General features: G+C 41.7%; 1 protein-coding gene across 3 annotated transcripts in view; it reads right to left on the reverse strand.

The window, feature by feature from the left end:
• The window catches only part of vps13b (vacuolar protein sorting 13 homolog B), a 1109808-nt gene that overhangs the window by 308933 nt on the left and 780365 nt on the right, over positions 1-20510 (reverse strand). For 2 of the 3 annotated variants that reach the window (XM_078541119.1, XM_078541118.1), the window contains exons 28-30: positions 15544-15610; positions 11087-11498; positions 1098-1209 (exon numbers count right to left, since the gene is read on the reverse strand). In XM_078541119.1, the coding sequence (XP_078397245.1) occupies positions 1098-1209; positions 11087-11498; positions 15544-15610 (591 nt within the window). Of the gene's footprint in view, positions 1-1097; positions 1210-11086; positions 11499-13716; positions 13859-15543; positions 15611-20510 lie in introns of all 3 variants that reach the window. The other variant, XM_078541117.1, reaches the window with a different exon arrangement.

Here is a 20510-nt window from a genome sequence, read left to right on the forward strand (position 1 = left end):
TGGTCAGATATCAGGCTCCCAAAGCAGGTCGTCTTCTCCCAGCTCAGTCAGGGCAGACCCAGTGAGGGTAGCCAATAATCATAATAATAATTACCTTCCCCTTCCTGGGAAGCTGTCAAGTTAAGCCTCATAAATATACCAACTGAGTGAGCTGGTGTCCAGTGCTCCTCCAGCGACAGCTCTTCCGTTTCAGGAGATTAATTTTGGGCTACTTACCATGCCTTCACCAGTTTAAAAATCCCAGAGAGGAATGCAGCAATGTGTTGAGCAGTAGCCAAACACTATGGTGTCGGTTGACTAACAACCACTAATGAATCCCAGGTGGAGTTGGCCCATTATCAAATTTTGGTGATGTGGCCTAGATTAGATCGTAGGCTGTTCATTTACTTAACTAACACCTGTATTAAGCAAGCTGATGGACTCCTGAAAAATCACCAAACCCAAAATTGGGTCAGACAGCTCTGAAGCATCCCTTGGGTGCAGAACCTCAAATCCTGAAACTAGCCCTTGTTCGTCCAGTTTTACACCTATAAAGTGGCTGAAATAAGGTCAATTCTACCTCAAAGTCTTCTGAAAAGAGGGGAAGCGAAGTGAAAAAAATTGGCAGAGAAGATTGTTAAGAATTACAATTGAAAAGACCATAAAGTACAAGTTAAACTTACATTCTCCTGCTTGAGCATCCCTAGAAAGTAATTTCAGTAAAAGCTTGGTTTGCATTGGGATGAAGAGAGCAAATAGTGGTAAACCTAACAGGCGGGTGTGACAAGGGATCCATTCCTTCACTGGTTGAAAGAGATCTCTGCACACGCCCCATCCATTATTCTTGACAAAGGAGAACAAAGGTTAAGTGGGGAATGATGCTAACTTTAAATCAAGAAAATAGCTTTTTTTTAAAAACGTGCACTGGTCTACAATTTTAGGGGTAACATGGTATAGTGGATGATATGGAATTTGCATTTATTTATAGTTGAGTAAAATAGTCAAAATGCAGAAGTCAATTTTGTGGAACGTGGTACTAAGCGCATACGCACAATGATACTTCACCCAGACTTCACTCAAAAAATTTACAAACAGTGGCTCCTGTCAGATTTACTTACTGGTAAATGTCCTTCCTCAGAACAGTCCTTCCAAGGGGGTTATCAGCCTGTGGAGCCATGCACACTGAGCCAATTTTAAGAACCAAAGTATCTTCTTTCATCTGTGGAGCCCCTGCATTTCAAATGAGAAAATGGACATAACAAGCTTGTAAATTCTAATTTAATTCAAGTATACAGAAGCAATGGTAATGCTGTTATGGCCTTAATGCTGTATACAAAGGGATACAACAGTAACTTTCTCATCAAGACATTCTACTACTTGAACACACAACTAAAGAAACATTCTAATTTTGTGAAAGACAAAACTGTAGAATTGTCCTGCTTCTCCTGATCACATGTTTTATTAGGAAATATTTTACACAGCTCAGCTTTCATTCACTTCCCTTTTACGATTAGCAATATTTAATTATTGAAGTTATTGGGATGCAGCAACTTAGGGTATGAACTGAGTGTACAATGGCAAAAGATAGATAAAGTGAAACACATTTATTGGGCATTCATCTCAAAATCCAATCACAACAAAGCCCCACCGCAAAATAACTCCCGATTAATTTTTAGATAACTTACGACATTTGGGTCACAATTTTTTTTTTGAGATTGATATAGATAGTCTTATTGCTGGTTAATTGTTTCAGCACTGAATCGATCAGTATCAAAAGAGTTCTCCACTCTCCAAACATTACTCAAGTTAAACAAATAGAGTATGACACTAGTGTCTGGTCTAGTTTAAAGTTCAATCTTTGAAAATACTATTTTAATTGATATCTCCACCTTCAAATACAATCTAATATTCTGGCAACCTGCCAACCTACTCTTCCCTGGTGGGCTTTTCCTTTCATTACTGATCTGGTGTCGCTGTCAACTGCATTGTGTAAGAAGAGTCTGAAAGCAGACATCAAATACTATAAATTTGCTGACTAGAATTCATTTAATACAGCAGATCTGCTACTGCTTCCTAGGCTAACAAGATTCAACCTCTTCATTATCTGCTCACCAGGCTTAGTGCTCCATAACGTGCAAACCACAAATAAGTGATATTTGCTGGTTTTAGTAAAAAATTGAACGAACATTTTAGTGATTTCCATTCCTCAGCTGCAATGAAAATACATCTAAAAAGTTACATATAATTTATGGCACAGAAATGGCCATTTGACCCAACTGGCCTCTGCTGGTGTTTATTCTCCACGTGGGTCTTCTCCAAACCTACCTGATCAAACACTATCCTTTTATTCCTCTCTCATTCATGTATTTACCTAGGTTCTCCTTAGGTGAATCTATGCTACTCCTTGTTCCACATTCTTACCACTCACAGGGTAAAGATACTTCTCCTGAATTCTCATATACCTTCCCAGATACATTCTCAATGAGATGCAATCCACAGTTGCATCAAGACTCCAACATGTTAATATCACCAATGAATTAATCTCTTCACCCTTTGCTATCTGTTTTGCAAAGTTTCATTACCCATATTCGGGTATTTTATTCACTGAAAAGAGAGCACATCTATTAGTGTGATTGCATTTGCATTATTTGACTTTATCCCTAGCCCTTCTTTATTTCAACAACTTTCTCAGAATATATGTTAGGTTTGGATCAGAAATCAATTGGCCTTTCTAAACATTCTTACCGGTTAATTTTTAACATTCATTATCTTTGTTCCTTTTTCACTTATATTACAAATGGAGGGGTTTTCTCTCACAGTATAGACAATAGGTCGGTTCGAATGTTTTGCTGGGAGAGCTTAATTGTGATTCTGACTGATTAAATTACAGCAATCGAGTGCAGCTGAGGAAACTGAGGGCAAACCTGAGAGTTTGGATATTCGGGCTGGGGGCAGGGGGCGAGGTGTTTGTTTCCTTTTGCCTTTTCCACCTTTCCCACCCTTTAGGAATTGGTTCTTATTCTACTATAGGGAAAGGAGCTGTTTGGTAAGTGGTTAAGGTCTATTCTGTTTTTAAGGTTAAAAAAGTATGCAAATTGGTGATAAAGTTAATAAAAAATATAAAAAAGAAAAATAAGTGAATGATATAAGTAAGCAATTAATGAAACACATCACTTGTCCTGCCATCCTTAATGTGTTAAGGCAGCAGCATGTGAGAGCTCCTGGATGCCAATGTGATCCAGGTCAAACATGTCTGCAGTAAGTGTTTACGGTTCGAGGAACTTTGGCTCAGAGTCATTGAGCTGGAGGCTGAGCTGCAGACTCTGTGACACATCAGGGAGGGGGAAAGTCTCCTGGATGCTTTGTACCAGGAGGCGGTCACACCATTTAGGATCAGGTCTTCTGATTTGGTCAGTGGTCAGGGACAGGAGAGTGTGACTGCAAGTGAGGAAGGTAAGGGGACCCAGAGGGCACGGGTACAAGAGTGTCAGCCTATACAATTATCCAATTTGAGGTTCTCTCAGCTTGTTTGGGTGAGAATGGGGGCTGCAGGGTGGATGAGAAAACTGACTGTGGCACTATGGTACAGGAAACCATTCAAGAGGGGGGAGCAAAAAGGAATGCAGTGGTAGTAGTGGACAGTATAGTGAAGGGGGTTGACACTGTTCTCTGCAGCAAAGAGCGAGAGTCAACTCAGCTGTGTTACCTGCCCAGTGCCAGGGTTTGAGACATTTGCTCAGGGCTGGAGAGGAACATGCAGCAGGAGGGAAAGGTTCCAGTTGTCATGGTCTACGTAGGTACCAACAACATAGGTAGAACTAGGAAAAAGGTTCCGCATAGAGAGAATGAGGAGCTAGGCACTAAATTAAAAAGCAGAATCTCAAAAGTTATAATCACTGGGTTATTACCAGAGTAGCATGCAAATTGGCACAGGGTGCATAAAATTAGAGACATGAATACGTGGCTCAAAGACTAGTGTGGGAGAAGTGGGTTCCAGTTTGTAGGGCATGGCACCAGTACTGGGGAAAGTGGGGAATGTACCATTGGGATGGTCTACATCTGAACCAGTGTTCTCACAAACCATATAACTATAGAAGTGGAGGGAGTTTTAAATTAAATAGCAGGGGAAAGGGATAAAATGTGGAAAGATGTGATTTATCAAACAGTAGAAACAAGCTAAGAGAGGAAAATAGTAATATGGGAAATGAGGCTCAGAGAATGGCAGGAAAGGTCAGAGAAAAAGAAACCTAAGAATACACCATCAGTCAAGTCTAGATGTTACAAAGTTAATGTCAAGGAACTATCATATTTTTCCTTACATTATTGTGGGATATTTTTTTTAAATTCATTCATGGGATGTGGACTTTGCTGGCTGGGCCAGCATTTATTGCCCAACCCTAGTTGCCCTTGAGAAGGTGGTGGTGAGCTGCCTTCTTGAACCGCTGCAGTCCATGTGGTGTAGGTACACCCACAGTGCTGTTAGGAAGGGAGTTCCAGGGTTTTGACCCAGTGACAATGAAGGAACGGTGATATATTTCCAAGTCAGGATGGTGAGTGACTTGGAAGGGTTCTTCCAGGTGGTGGTGCTCCCATCTATCTGCTTCCCTTGTCCTTCTAGATGGTAGTGCTCGTGGGTTTTGAAGGTGCTGTCTAAGGAGCATTGGTGAATTCCTGTAGTGCATCTTGTAGATGGTACACGCTGCTGCTATTGTGCGTTGGTGGTGGAAAGGGTGAACATTTGTGGACATGGTGCCAATCGTGGGCTGCTTTGTCCTGGATGGTGTCAAGTTTCTTGAGTGTTGTGGGAGCTGCACTCATCCAGGAAATTGGGGACTTTTCCATCACACTCCTGACTTGTGCCTTGTAGATGGTGGACAGGCTTTGGAGAGTCAGGAGGTGAGTTACTTGTCGCATGTTTCCTACCCTCTGACCTGCTTTTGTAGCCGCAGTATTTATATGGCTAGTCCAGTTCAGTTTCTGGTCAATGGTAACCCACAGGATGTTGATTGTGGTGGATTCCGTGACGGTAACACCATTGAACATTAAAGGGCGATGGTTGGATTCTCTCCTGTTGGAGATGGCCATTGCCTGACACTTGTGGGGCACGAATGTTACTTGCCACTTGTCAGCCCAAGCCTGGACGTTGTCCAGGTCTTGCTGCATTTGGACATGGACTGCTTCAGTATCTGAGGAGTCGCAAATGGTGCTGAACACAATGCAATCAATAGCAAACATCCCACTTCTGACCTTACGATGAAAGGAAGGTCATTGATGAAGCAGCTTTAAAGCATGCTTATGTGTGTGTATGGTTGTGTGTATGTGGCTAATTTAATTAAGCTAGAGACGGTTAGACTGCAAGGTTTAAATTATCAAAGAAGTGTGGTGTAAAACAGGCATTTGAGATTGAGATGAGTAAGCTTGGATGAGGCCTCAGCAGAGATGGTGTGAATGAAATTTGCATTTTAGATCAGTGGAGAGGTGTTTGATTTTCAAAGGCCATGGAAAATGTTTACAACTGGCAGGATAAATAAGGCAAGGTTATTATGTTGTTTTTTTCCCACAAGTGCTGGCCATAATGATAACATGAAATATTTTTGCATTCTGGGAAAACTAACTTCTAAAGACAAGTTGAAACAATGGGATTTACAGATCAAAAAGAAAGAAATATATTTAAAGAAGGATGGAAGGCTGTGTGAGATGTGGCTGAGAGAGATCTGGAAAGGTGACTCTGTGAAACAGACTTGGGGTAAAAGCCTCTAGCCACCCTGAAGAAATTTGCTGTTTCAGTAACCAAAGTCGTGTTAAGAGCCTTTAGAAGTCCATTGTCCAGTGGGTGCTTGTGGTAAAATTGCTGGATGACTTTATAAATTTGGAGTCTATTTGGACTGTTGCCTTAAAGTGGGTGTGTAGTTGGGAGCCTGGTTAAGTAGAAATTTTGGGAGCTATTACAACTGTCTAATTGTAATCTTCCATGTGTTTAAGTTTGTTCTTCTTTTGTTAATACATTTTTTAATTTAATCTTTAAAATCTCTAAAGGTGGTAGTGGACTCATTGGGCAGAATTTTCTGCCCACCGGGCGGGCGGGCCCAACCCAATCTTCGGCGGGCGGGGAGCCGATCCCCGCCGGAGAAGCGGGCCCTGCTGCCATTTTAAGTGGGCGGGCCAGTTAAGCGGGCCTATGTGCTTCCTGTGTGGGCGGGGAGGATTCCCCAAATGCGAGAGTGCGCTCTTTCGCGCATGCGCACGAAAGAGCACACATCTCCTTGAGGCTAAGTGCTGCCTCAGGGAGACCGCTGAAAGTTGTTCAAACATTAAAATAGAAAAATAAAAAAATCCTTAACATGTTTCCCTTATGCGACAATGTCACACGAGATGGGACATGTTAATAAATTTCACTAAAACGTTATTAAAGTTTTTTAAACCCTACATGAAACCTCATCCCGGCCGTGGATGAGGTTTCATGTTTTTTCAGAAGCCCGTTGGGGCTCCTGGCCTGCCCACCAACCTTAAGATTGGACGGGCAGGTCCTTTAATTGTTTTAATTATCCTGTCAATGGCATCAATTGGCCATTGACAAGTCGGCGGGCGCACAACTGATTTCGCTGTGCCCCCGCCTTCCTGAAGATTTAAATGAGGCGGGATGATGTCGGGGGGAACCCCTGACGTCATCCCGCGTCATTTTGCGCGTCAGCGAGTGGGCCCCACCCACTGCTTGCCGACGGCAAAATTCAGCCCATTACCGATGACCTCAGTGCACAAGCCTTCTTGTAATAAATACAAATTGCAAAATCATTGTGATAGCGTGCCAGGTTTCCCTTGTGGATTTGGTCAGCCTGGCAATTACCACCTGCCATATCATAACAAAAAAACAACAAAACTAAAGGCTCTGTATCTGAATCAGTGTAGCATTCATTACAAAATAAACAAATTAATGGAGTACATTGGCTGCAGGATGACAAGGATTGGATCCTGAAAATTGAATGGCATATGACATTCAAGAAAAATAGGAAGCTAGATAAAGGTAGAGAGGTAGCACTGTTAATCAAGGCATTTGTACAATAGTTAGAGATAACCTTGGTTCAGGAGATCAGGATGTAGAATCGGTTTAGGTGGAAATGATGAATAGTAGGGGATAGAAGTTACTAGTAGGAGTAGTCTAAACGACCCCAAACAGTAATCACAATGTAGGACAAAGTATACAAGATATATCAGGTGTGTGGCATAAAGGAATGACTAATTATGGGTGGCTTTCATCTATATATAAACTGGAAAAATCAGATTGGCAGTAGTAGCCTGGATGAGGAGTTCATAGAATGCTTTTGAGATAGTTTTTTTGAGCAGCACGTTGTGGAACCATGAGGGAGCAGGTTATATTAGACTTGGTATTGTGTAATGTGACAGGATTAATTAATGACCTCAGGGTAAAGGCCCCCCCACCCGCTAGGTAGCAGCAACCACAATATGATTGAATTTTACTTCCAGTTTGAAAGAGAGAAGACTGGGCCTAAGACTAATATTTTAAACTTAAATAAGGGCAACTATGTGGGCATGAAAGCTAAGCTAGCTGAAGTGAACTGGGATAGTGAACTAGGGGATAAGCAATAGAGGAGCAGTGGCAGACATTTAAGGGGATATTTCAGAATACTCAATATTCCTACTATGAAGAAAAATTCTAAGGGGAGGACCCATTGCCTGTGGTTAACTAAAGTAGTTAGGGAAAGCATAAAACTTAAGGAAAAAGCAAAGATGAGTGGGTCAGATGAGTGGTTTGAATATAAAGAACGGCAGAGAATGACTAAAGGTTTAATGAGAAGAAAGAAATTAGAGTATGAGAGGAAGCTAGCTAGAAAAGTAAAAATGGATAGCAAGAGTTCCTACAGGTATTTAAAAGAGTAAAGTAAAGTGAGTGTTGGTCTTCTACAGAGTGAGAATGGGAAACTTAATAGTAGATAATAAAGAAATGGCAGATGAAATGAAAAAATATTTTGCTTCTGTCTTCACTATAGAGGATACAAAAAACATTCCAGTAATAGCTGTAAATCAGGAGGTGGAAAGGAGAGGGGAACTTGGTGAAATTACAATTTCTAGGGAAGCGGTACTGAGCAAACTAAACTGAGGGGGCTACTGGCCGACAAGTTTCCGGGTCCAGGCGGACTACATCCTAAGGTTTTAAAAGAGGTGGCTAATGAGGTAGTAAATGCGTTGATGTTAATTGGGTTCTATCAGACTGGAAAGTAGCAAATATAACCCTCTATTCAAGAAGGGAGGGAGGCAGAAAACAGGAAACTATAGGCCAGTTAGCTTGATGTCTGTCATATGGAAGGTGCTAGAATCAGTTAGTAAAGAGGCTCTGCTGGGAGCTTAGAAAAGCTCAAGGTAATCAGAAAGAGTTAGCATGGTTTTATGAAAGGGAAATCATGTTTAACTAATTTATTAGAGTTCTTTGAAGGAGTAACATGTGCTGTGGATAAAGGAGAGCCTGTAGATGTACTGTACTTGGATTTCCAGAAGGCTTTTGATAAGGTGCCACATCAAAGGTTATTGCAGAAAATAAAAGCTCATGGTGCAGGGGATAACATATTAGCATGGAATAGAAGATTGGCTGGCTAGCAGAAAACAGAGAGTATGCAGGATGTGACGAGTGGAGTCCTTCAGGGATCTGTGCTGGGGCCTCAACCAGTTACATCAATGATTTAGATAAGGAGAGTGAAGGCATGGTAGCTAAATCTGCAGACGACACAAAGGCAGGTAGGAAGTATGTTGTGAAGAAGACATAAGGAGTTTGCAGATAGACATAGATAGGTTGAGTGAGTGGGAAAAAATCTGACAGATGGAATATAATGTGGAAAATTGTAAAGTTGTTCATTTTGGCTGGAAGAATAAAAAAGCAGAGCACAGTAAAGTCCCACCATTCATGGGGGTTATGTTCCCACGATATCTCGCAAACGGCAAAATCTCGAAGGGGATGTTTTTCAGTGGGTTTCAATTAGATCTGTTCCAGCTAGGCAAGGACAGTACTGAGCTCTGCAGCAAAAATACAGTGCAGTATCTGTACAGGACAGATGGAGGAGCCTCTGAGCATAGTGTCATCGCTCTTGGCATGCGATTACCAAAACATGCAATGTGCTTGGATTCCTTGAATTCTTTCGAAAGGGTTAGTTAAAAATCATAGGGATGGGAAAACTAGGGGACAGGTTTATAAAACACATAGGGATAGAGTTAGGTTAGATACTAGTGAAGATTTAAAATTGAATAGGGACGTTATTGTAGCTCTGGACTCTCCATCATGGCTGCCGTCTCCCCGGGAAAGGAAGAGAGAGAGAAGAAACCGTGGATAAGTGAGCATTTCTCATGCGTTGAGCGATGCTGTCTACAAAGTAGAAAGCGCGGGAAGTGAATTCACGAACAAGGAGGTCACAAATGGTGGGACTGTGCTATATTACTTAAACGGAGAACGACTACAGAATTCCGAGGTGCAGAGGGATCTAGGTGTTCTAGTGCATGAGTCACAAAAAGTTATAGCACGTAATCAAGAAGGCTAATGGAATGTTATTCTTTATTACGAGAGGAATTGAACATAAAGGTAAGGATGTATGCTTCATTTAAACAATGCATTGGTGAGACCACATCTCGAATATCACGTGCAGCTTCAGTCTATTTAAGGGGGGGTAGGGGGGGTTAGATGGAAATGTGGAACTTGAAACACAAACAGATCACAGCCATAATCTTACTAAGTGGAGAAGCAGGCTCGAATGACCTACTTCCGCTTCTATTTTGTATGTTCATACGTTCTATTGGCCATAATGCTGTCTCCATTGTAAGCACAAATTGCAGAATTATTCATAATTGTACATTTTAAGTAGCACATAAGCCCCTACTATTGATATTAATATATTGATATTGGAGGCGGTTCAGAGGATAGCTAGAATAAGTGTGTTGTCTTATGAGAAAAGGTTGGAAAAACTAGGCTTATTTCCACTGGAGTTTAGGAGAGTGAGGGGTGACTTGTCTGAAGTATATAAAATCCTGAATGGTCGTGACAAGGTGGACGTGGAAAGGGTGTTTCCTCTTGTGGGTGAGTGCAGAACTAAGGGATAATGTTTTAAGATTAGGGGTTGCCCTTTTAGGGCAGAGATGAGGAGAATTTTTTTCTGTCAGGGTTGTGCAACTTTGGAACACTTTGCCTCAGAAGGCAGTGGAGGCAGGATCACTGGATATTTTTAAGCCAGAGGTAAATAAATTCTTGTTAGGCAAGGGAATAAAAAATTATCGGGGCGGGGAGGTTAGATGGAAATGTGGAACTTGAAACACAAACAGATCAGCCCTAATCTTACTAAGTGGCGAAGCAGGCTCGAATGACCTACTTCCGCTTCTATTTTGTATGTTCATACGTTCTATTGGCCATAATGCTGTCTCCGTTGTAAGCACAAATTGCAGAATTATTCATAATTATACATTTTAAGTAGCACATAAGCCCCTACTATTGATATTAAGAAACAGCAATCATAGTAACAGGAGAAGGCCATTCAGCCCTTTGAGGCTGTTCTGTCATTCTGTTATATTATGGCTGAGCTGCACCTTAGCTCTATTTAGTTGCCTTAGTTCCAATATCCTCTTGATATCCTTACCTAACAGAACCCTACCAATCCTGAGTCTCGAAAGGCTCAATTTACTCAACATCCACAGCTTTTTTTGGGGGGGGGGGTGACAGAATTCTAGATCTTCATGATCCTTTGTGTGAGGAAATGGATCCCGAATGGTCTAACTCTAATTTTAAGATTATGCCCCCTCATCCTTGGTTCGCCACCAGAGGAAATGGTATTAAGGGCACAGCAACAGCATTATCCTTAGTGAGATGTTTCTTAAGTATAAAGATGCATCACTACATCCAATCTTCTTCATTTATTGGGCAAAATGTTATTGTGTTAACCTACTGGCATTCACCATTTGACTCAGCTACTGCATGAGATAGGATTTGAATCAAGTGAAGTGTTATGCCTAAATTCTTCCTGAGACATGGAGACAAGGAGGACAAGGAATGAAAGAGTCAAATTCAGCATATAGTTAGCAATTTTTACAATTTTAGAGACACTTCGCAATGCATTACCTCCTTCCTCCTGCTCATCTTCTCCTTTGGGAAAAAATACTCGGACAACACTTGTGTTGATATAAATAAGTGGCAACTCTCGAGATGTCAGGCCATAGGCCCTCATTGGTTGGCCTGTTGATTTCCTCTTTGCCTTTGGTTTCTTTGGCAACTTTGCTTGGAATATCTTTGCCACGTTGTGAATCAGTGGGAAAGAGAGCACGACATCGAATGGCTGGGCACTGAGGAGGATCTCGTGAAGGTACTGGGGAGAACTGTCTATGACGCCCTCCGTCACCCTGTGGAGGCTACGTGAAACCCGCTCCGGCCTCGATGTTAATTTGTGCCTGACGTTCCGTGTTACGGCTTTGGTGTAAGTAACAGAAAGGAATCCATGCTGCTGGTGGGAGCCTTCTAAAAGTTTGGCTGCCATCTGCATTACAATTTATATACCACAAATCAATAATGGGACATTGTACACTTATGTCAAATAAAACTGAGGAAACATTAGCATTATAATAACCATGCTTATTAATGTTAAGACAGTTTTAAAGTTGTTCATTTTAAGCAGCAAGCATAAGCATCTGCATTAAATATATAAAAATGAAAGTTCCATTTTCAAAGTCTCATAGACAAGCAAATTGCTTCCTTGTGTAGCACCAGGTGGGCCCTACTTTTAAATGAAAACACGAATACTACTGCAACTGAAGCTCTGATTTACTTTGAGTAGAAACTTATTTTAATGGGTTTCATTACTCGCTTCCAGTTGCAAATACCATTTGCTGAGAAAGAATCTTTGTTTTAAAATTACTTCTACACCTGTTCCAAGTGCTTTCCTTTTAAAATGTCTGGGAATATTCAGCTCTACAGGTATTACTGCTCCATTAAATTGACTAAGCACACCTTAAGCTAACTTGTTCCCTTGCTTCACCATACACAACAGTGAAATAGTGAAGGGATCCTGCTGGTAAGGGCCAAGGGTTAAAGTAGTTAAATATTAACTTCTTTCTCTTTCCACGGTTGCTCTCATACCGACTGAGTATTTCCAGCATTTTCTGCTTTTATTTCAGATTTCCAGCATCCACTGTATCCTATTGTTAACTGGGTCTATTCTTGGAGGTCAGGGTGACTACTTACAAAAAGATCATTGTGCCTCCCTACTCTTATATTGTACTCTGCTCCCCATTTCTAAAATATATTTGTTCATGGGATGTGGGTGTCACTGGCTAGGCCAGCATTTATTGCCCACCTTGTTCAGAGGGCATTTTTAAAGAGTTAACCACATTGCTGTGGGTCTGGAGTTACATTTAGGCCAGACCAGGTGAGGATGGCAGATTTCCTTCCCTAAAGGACATTAACGAACCAGATGGGTTTTTACAACAATTGACAATGGTTTCATTGTCATCATTAGACTTAATTCCAGATATTTTTTATTAAGGTCATATTCCACCATCTGGCGTGGTGGGATTCGAACCCAGGCCCCCAGGGCATTACCCTTGGTCTCTGGAACACTAGTCCAGTGACATTACCACTATGCCTCCGCCTCTCTATGATACCTGCAAATGTGCATCCTTTCCTACTGGTGCTCCTTCAGTCGATGTTTGCCTCCAGTCATCTTTCTGGCCTGAGGTTACATTTGTCTCAGGCCAGCTGAAATGGAATGTTTTTTTTTATATTCCGGTCCTCTAGATACAGTGGGTAGTAGCTATTCTTCAACTATGTAAAACCCTGGTTAGACCACATCTGGAGTACCCTGAACAACTTTGGGCACCACACATTGAATGATTTCAAAAGGAAATTTGATGGACACTTGAGAGAAATAAACTTGCAGGGCTACGGGGATAGATCAGGGGAATGGGGACTGATTGAATCACTCTCCAGAGACCCGACATATAATTGATGGGCCAAATAGTCTCCTTCCGTGCCTCTGTTCAGCCATTGTGTTTGCCTTGGCTCAGTGAGTAGCACTTATGTTTCTGAGTCAGAAAGTTTTAGGTTTAAGTCCCACTCCACAGACATGAGCACAACAGTCTAGGCTGTCACTTTAATGCAGTATTGAGGCCGTGCTGCACTGTCAGAAGTGTAGTCTACCAGATGAGATCTTAAACCCTCTCACGGGCAGGCGCAAAGTATCCCGTGGCACTATTTCTAAGAATAGGGGCATTAAACGTGTTGTCCTAGCCAACATTTAGCCCTCAATCAACATCACTGAAAAAAACCCAGAATACCAGGTCACTATTGCCTTGCTATTTGTGGGGCCCTGCTGTGTGCAAACTGGCTGCCACATCGCCTACATTACAACTGTGACTACAATCTGATTGTAAAATGCTTTGGGACATCCTGACAATGTGAAAGGTGTGATATAAATTCAAGTCTTTCTTTCATCTCAATAGATTTGAATAGTACGATTGTGACAGCTCAAGGCTTGATTTCTGTCATTTATGTCATCATCAAAATTATTTTGTGCTCCTTGTCCGCTAAACAGGAGAAATTGCATGTTTAAAAAGTAGGCTGTGGTTCTACTCAAGGAAGTAAATTAGCGATTAATCATTGTTACAAATTGAGGAATATATGTATATGCAATAAATATTTACAGATTAAAAAGCTATTAAAAGACTAAATCAGTAATAGTAATTTAACTTATTTCTTACAGGAGGAAAGAAGCCAGAGAAATGACTGAAAGGATCTTGCTTGCTGAGGGGTCGAACCAACAAGGTGCGTCTGTTCAGCTTGTCAGTACAAGAAAGTACAACACCTCCGAAATGCCCCAGAGACCATGGGCCTTCCCCGAGGCTTGAGGTGATGGACAAGAGGGATAGGACAGACAGTTGGGAGTGGGGGGAGGGGGAAGCAATAAAAAGGCCATAAGCAAAAAAATTAAGAATTTGTGGATTATACTGAAGGTTTTAACAGCTGAAGGCAGCTGCAAGGTGCAGTCATCTGAGTGCTCTCATGTTATGTGTTCCATATACTATGTAACTAATAGTATGATAGGCCTCTATGTCCAAAGAGCTGTGGAGGCCAGCAAGTGAATCTTTTTCTAATCAAGCCATAATTAAATTTCCAAAACATTAAATTATTACAGTGACAAACTCTGTGAAATTGTAATGTAGCATTTATTTTCAAAAACGTTACTCAGGTAACATTTGAAAAATATTTTATTTTGAAATTACTGGTGCACAATAAGGAACACATAACTCTGGGCAAAATGTGAAAAAAGACTTAGATTTCCTGTTGGTCTGACACACAAAATTAATTTCAACAGGAAGTAGAAAATAAAACCAATTTGATTTAGAATATAAGCAGTAAGCACCACCATAAATGAGAAAACATGGTTACAAGAACTAAACCTACAGGGAACCACTGCCTTTGAGATGTAGGCTTTTACAAGATAAACAATGTGACCTAAAAGAAGACAAAATTTTGCAGTTCAGATTAAAATACTCTCTAATAATATAGTACATTTATATAATTTTAATTAAGATTGTATATTTCTTTTGAACCAAGATTTTTAGAAGGTCACATTAACTTTGACTTGAACTATTGTGGAATCCACTTAAGTAACCTTGCACTTTGGAATATGGATAACTGGAGGACAATGAGCTGTCGAATTGCTGAAAAAGAGACATGTTGCCGAAGCTTTTTGTCTTGCACTGATCAGGACAAATGCAAGAATGCCAAATTTCAAAAGATCAATTTATGCTACAGGAGAAACGGGTGCTAATTGGTTGGCAAGTCCACTCTGATTGGCCAAGGCGTTGCCATGGAGAAAGCAACAGGGAAGTATAGGCTCCCCAAGCTCCCGGGTTGACTTCCATTAGTTATTTTAAAACTACAACTTTCCATTTTGAGAGGTAAGTTTTGCAGATCAGTGTGGCAGGCATCTGTTTGGAATCACATGGGCTATTATCTCTTTTTGCAATTTAAACTTAAAAGGAATTCTGATATTTTAAGAGAGGTTCAGTTTTCACCCATAATAACTAGGTTTAAAAGGAAATTATTAAAAGCATTCAAGTTTGAAATTCTAATTGAGATTCTGAGAACAGATCTGGGCCAAGATGGTCAAATACTCTTCAGATAATGAAGAAAGGGACAATCTAAGAAAAATCTTGTCCAATGAGAGTCAGCAAGACACACTGTTCAATAATAAGGATAGGCAAAAATTTGACAGATTTTTATGACAGAATCTTATCTCAGAAGACTGGTGGGATCTGGGATAAGGGTAGATTGTATATTCTCCATAGGAGAAGAGGAATTAAGGTGCTGAACAGTGTTTTTCCTGTATCCTTTCACGTGTTCTTACAGAAAAAGACTGACTGAAGCATGCAAATTGTCAAATCTAACCACAAAGCCCTGTGAAATCGCTCAGTGCTTGTAACCATTGTCTTCACATTCTGCCTCAGAATTTGGAAGAAATTTGTCATCCAGCTTGAAGGATTAAGGAATCTGCAGTGACTTATTCACTATGAGAGTCTCACCCCAAGTTTTTCTTTGCATTGTAGAAGGAGTCCATCAAACTGTCCTGTGTGCCAGCCTTGACCTGGCCTGGAAAACAGAATGCCTGCCTTGTCTAGTCTAAGTAATCTTATGATTTTTATCAACTTATACAAAATATAAACTGCACTGAATACACACTCCATAAAAATTAAATAACTAGAACTCTTTACCATATCAAAAGAAGGGATATTCATAGCTATGTCCAATAGTCAAATTTAACTTTCCTACAAGATCTGTTATTTTTATTAATCAAATAGCATCCCTTTCATGGATTTCTAATGTTTAGAAGTATTTATCACTTTATTCAGTACAACAAGAATGAATGTGTACATGCAGTAAAGAAATAATTTAACTGTTTCAGAACTATGCTTTCTTAACAAACATGAGTCATCATTCCACCCACATCGAAACTATTATATCTATAGAAGAGTTCTGTGGCATCACATTTGAGGATTCAAAACCAGGCCAACTAAACAGGGTTAAGAGAATGGAAGATAACTGGACAGAGCACACGGATATAATTAATCTTCCATTCAAGAGTCATACCTCTGTCCTTATTTTTCTCTTGCCATGACTGCTGGACTTTATATGACAGTTATATTTTAAACTGTCTCCTTTGAATCAACGTAAAATGAATGTGACTTCCTGCTAAATCTGCCCAAAGACAAACCCATGTGACTTCATACTAAATGTACCTGGCATTAATCCCATGTGACTGCGCTTATTATGGAAACAGAAACTTAAACTGAAACTTTTTCCAAGTGGAGTGCAAGTTTTAAAACCTTGACACAAAGGAGGCAGCAGCTGGTCATGCTGTTGTGCCGACTCTCAGAGTTAGGCAGGTTGAGGGATCTGGAGGATTAAGGCCAAAACTGCCACTGTTATATCAAAGCCAGATAAATGGACTGATCTCGGATTAACCACCAAGCAGAGGTGAGGACAGAACCCCTGTTCGAGGAAACAAGGATTGTGGAGAGTAAAAAAAAAACAAGAAATCACCAGAGGGCATCTTATTACTGGAAGTCCACTTGGTTATGCACAAAAGATTGAGTGAAGGGGACTTTGTTTAAAAGGGCACTGGGAGATTCATCCTGATAGGGACAGGGAGAAAAGATCCTGTTAAATCAGGAGCTTGGGATTTCAGACAGAAGCATACATTTCTGCTGAGAATGTGGTAAAATGAATAAATTAATTTCAGTTGTGTGAAGAAGTTAATAGGGAGTACTTTTCCTGTAGTTTAATGTATTAGTTGCCTAATAAGTAATGTTTAATCAATGTACCTTATTAAAAGGTCTCTATGGAGTTGTAACGCTACTTTCATCAAAAAAATTTCTTTGTCCACAATTATAACAAACTACTGATGCAAACTTGTCATTCTGTGCTCACCGGCACCTATCAATGGGAAAATGCGGAGCAGGAGGTGAGGGAAGGAAAAGAGAGGGGGAAGCAGGGACAGGGAAAAATGGGGCAGGCATACGGGTGGGAAAAGAGGTTAGAGAGAGGCGAGGGAGAAACGGAAGGGAGGGTTCCTCTCTGAAGAAGTCATACAGATCCGAAACGTTAACTCTGTTTCTCTCTTCACAGATGCTGCCAGACCTGCTGAATATTTGCAGCATTTTCTGTTTTAATATTAGGGAAATTGCAGGGGTAGTTTCTCTCCCCACACCCCCTCCCCCCCGGATTTTTCCACATCCATGAAAATTTGCTGGGCAGGAGTTTACATGATGATACAATAAATGTTCCATGGGGCACTTAAAACTAATTGTGATCATTAATTAAGAGGGAGAGTCGCAGCACAAGAGCATTATACATACAGCGGTGAGAGAGTTGATGCTTACATGCAGGCAGACAGCTGCAATTTTATTTCCTGACTCCTTCAAAAGCTTGGTGCTCAAGTACCGCCTTCACATTGAGGCCTCCATCGTGTTGTGTGGCACTACCACCGTGCTAAATGGAATAGGTCTAGCAATTCAAGACTGGGCAACCATGAAGTGCTGTGGGCCATCAGCAGCAGCAGAATTGTACTCAAACAGAATCTGTAACTTCATGGCCGGCATATTCCCCACTCTACCATTACCATCAAGCCAGGGGATCAATCCTGGTTCAATGAAGAGTGCAGGAGGGCGTACCAGGAATAGCCCCAGGTACACCTAAAAATGAGGTGGCAACCTAGTGAAACTTGCATGGACTACTTGCATGCCAAACAGCATAGGCAGCAAGTGATAGACAGAGCTAAGTGATTCCACAACCAAGGGATCAGATCTAAGCTCTGCAGTCCTGCCAAATCCAGCCTTGAATGGTGGTGGAGGCTCCACATCATCCACAAACATCCCCATCCTCAATGATGGGGGAGCCCAGCACATCAGTGCAAAAGAAATGGCTGAAGCATTTGCTACAATCTTCAGCCAGAAGTGACGAGTGGATGATCCATCTCAGCCTCCTCCAGAGGTCCCCAGCATCGCAGATGCCAGTCTTCAGCCAATTCGATTCATTCCACATGATATCTGGCAACTGCAACCGAATAGGCCCCAGACGTACAGGCTTTCATTTCTCCTCTGGATAGCTGCCTATGAGGTCAAGAAAGGGAAACAGATGCTGGGCAAGTCCAAGTCTAAAACCATGCCTAGGCTGTGCAGCAAACAAAGAAAGGTAGCCTTTCGGCTTGGAAGCTGGAATGTGAGAATCACGTGCCTTGGCATGAACAATGAGCTATGATGTAAAGCAAGTGTACACAAGAATGCCCTGACTGACCGTGAGCTACACAAGCATGATGTCGATATCACCGTTCTACAAGAAACCAGATTAGCCAACACAGGCTTTAATCAAGAGGCTAATTACACCTTCTACTAGCATGGGAAGGGCGTGGAAGACCATTGTGAAGTGAAAATCCAGGCGACACAGTCAATTAGTTAGTCAGTGGGATCTTCAGAGCCTCTCACCTCCCTGTGGCTATCATCTGATGGTGGCGCAGTCAACATCATATGCGCCTACACACCAACTCTGTACACCAGGATTTCAGACAAAAAACATTTCTACCACTCACTAGCTGACGTTCTGAGGACCATTCAAATGGTGAGAGGCTGTTCATCCAGGATGTTCGATGCATATGTTGGGGCCATGGCCGACCTGCCTCGGTCGTCATGGGGAGGGCAAGATCAACAATAACGAAAAGCACCTTCTTGATCTTTGTGCCCTGAATTAATGCATGAATGCTACTTCACCAACACCTTCTTTCAGGGCAGACATAAGGTATCATGTCGTCACCCAAGGTCTGGACATTGGCACCAACTGGACCTGGTCATCATGAGAAGGCACAATTTGCCCAGTGTTCACCACACCTGCACCTATCACAGCACAGACTGCGACACTAACCACTGTCTTGTCAGTTCAAGAAGGCCAGAGGCTGCTTAGCAAACAGAAAGGCACCCAGCAAGGGTGGAATCCCAGCCAAACTACTCGAGCACGGAAAGTCTCATTTATTGCCACACCTTTATGACCTCTTCTTCTCTACTGGAAAGTAGACTCCATTCCACAGGTGATATGCGATACAAAAGTTATTATACTATACAAAAGCAACGGCGACAGAGGAGACTGCAATACCACAGATGCATCTCACTCTTTAGCATCATGGAAAGGCCTTTGCTAGGTTCATACTTAAAAGACTCAATTTACTTGCAGACCGAGTGTACCCAAAGCACGGTGTGGTTTCCATGCCAGCAGATCTACTGTGGACGTGATCTTTACGATATGCAAGCTGCAAGAAAAGAGTAGGGAACAGGGGCATTCATTGAGGCATTCACCACCATTAGCAGAGCAAGACTCTACCTACAAGAATTTGCAGAAAATTGGTTGTCCACCAAAGCTCCTCAGTCTCATCTGTTCCTTCCATGACAACATGCACTGCACTTTACAGTTTGATGGTTCCATTTCTGACAATTTCAGAGCAAAGAATGGAATGAAACAGAGCTGTGTCCTAGCCACCACTCTGTTTGGCATCTTCTTCACCATGCACCTGACCTTTGCCTTTCCTCCAGATATGGAAGACATGCACACTAGGCCAGGTGGCAAGCTCTACAATCTATCAAGACTAAATGCAAAGACAAAAACACATTGCATCCTGATCAGAGAACTCCTCAACAATGATGATGTTGTGCTAGCCGCCTACATAGAAACTGAGCTACAAAGAACCATAGAGTGTCTCTCCCATGCCTATGGTGTGTTGTCCCTGACTGTAAGTATCAAGAAAATCATGGCCACGGGACAAGGTGTTGCATCTCCATTCCTGATCACACTAAGTAACATCCTGGTTGGCAAACCTGCTATCTCGGGACCACTGTGACAGACAATCTGTCCCTTGATGCAGAACTTGATACACGCATAGTGAAAGCAGCTACCGCCTTTGGCCAACTCATGAAACGTGCATGAAATAACATCAAGCTGACTCTTAGGACCAAGCTGATGGTTTATAAGGCCTGTGTTCTCAGCACCTTGTTGCATGACTGATACAAACATGAATAACTTACAGCTATCAAGCTCCAACAATTTCCATCTTTGCGGCACACTAGGCGTATATCCTGACAGGACAAAATCACAAATGCGACAGTCCTTTTAAATGATTCATATCTTGTCAGCACTCATAAGCAGGGTCTTTGTTGGCTTGGGCATGTCCGCAGGTTGGAAGACGGTCACATATTCAAGGACGACCAGTGGGACTCACAAAGCTCCACTTTAAGGATGCTTGCAAACATGACATGAAGGCCCTAAACATCGATTATCGCAAACAGGAGTCACTAGCTGATGAAAGAGCAAAATGGCGACACCTCCTGTGGGTACCACCATGATGATCAGTGGGTACAGCAACTTGGCAACAGGCACCGACACTGAAAACAACCACCCACATCACTTGGCAGCTTCATGTGTGACACTTGTAGCAGAACCTGCCTCTCAA

The sequence above is a fragment of the Cetorhinus maximus genome, chromosome 4, assembly GCF_964194155.1.
Source record: "Cetorhinus maximus chromosome 4, sCetMax3.hap1.1, whole genome shotgun sequence".
NCBI classification, from domain to species: domain Eukaryota; kingdom Metazoa; phylum Chordata; class Chondrichthyes; order Lamniformes; family Cetorhinidae; genus Cetorhinus; species Cetorhinus maximus.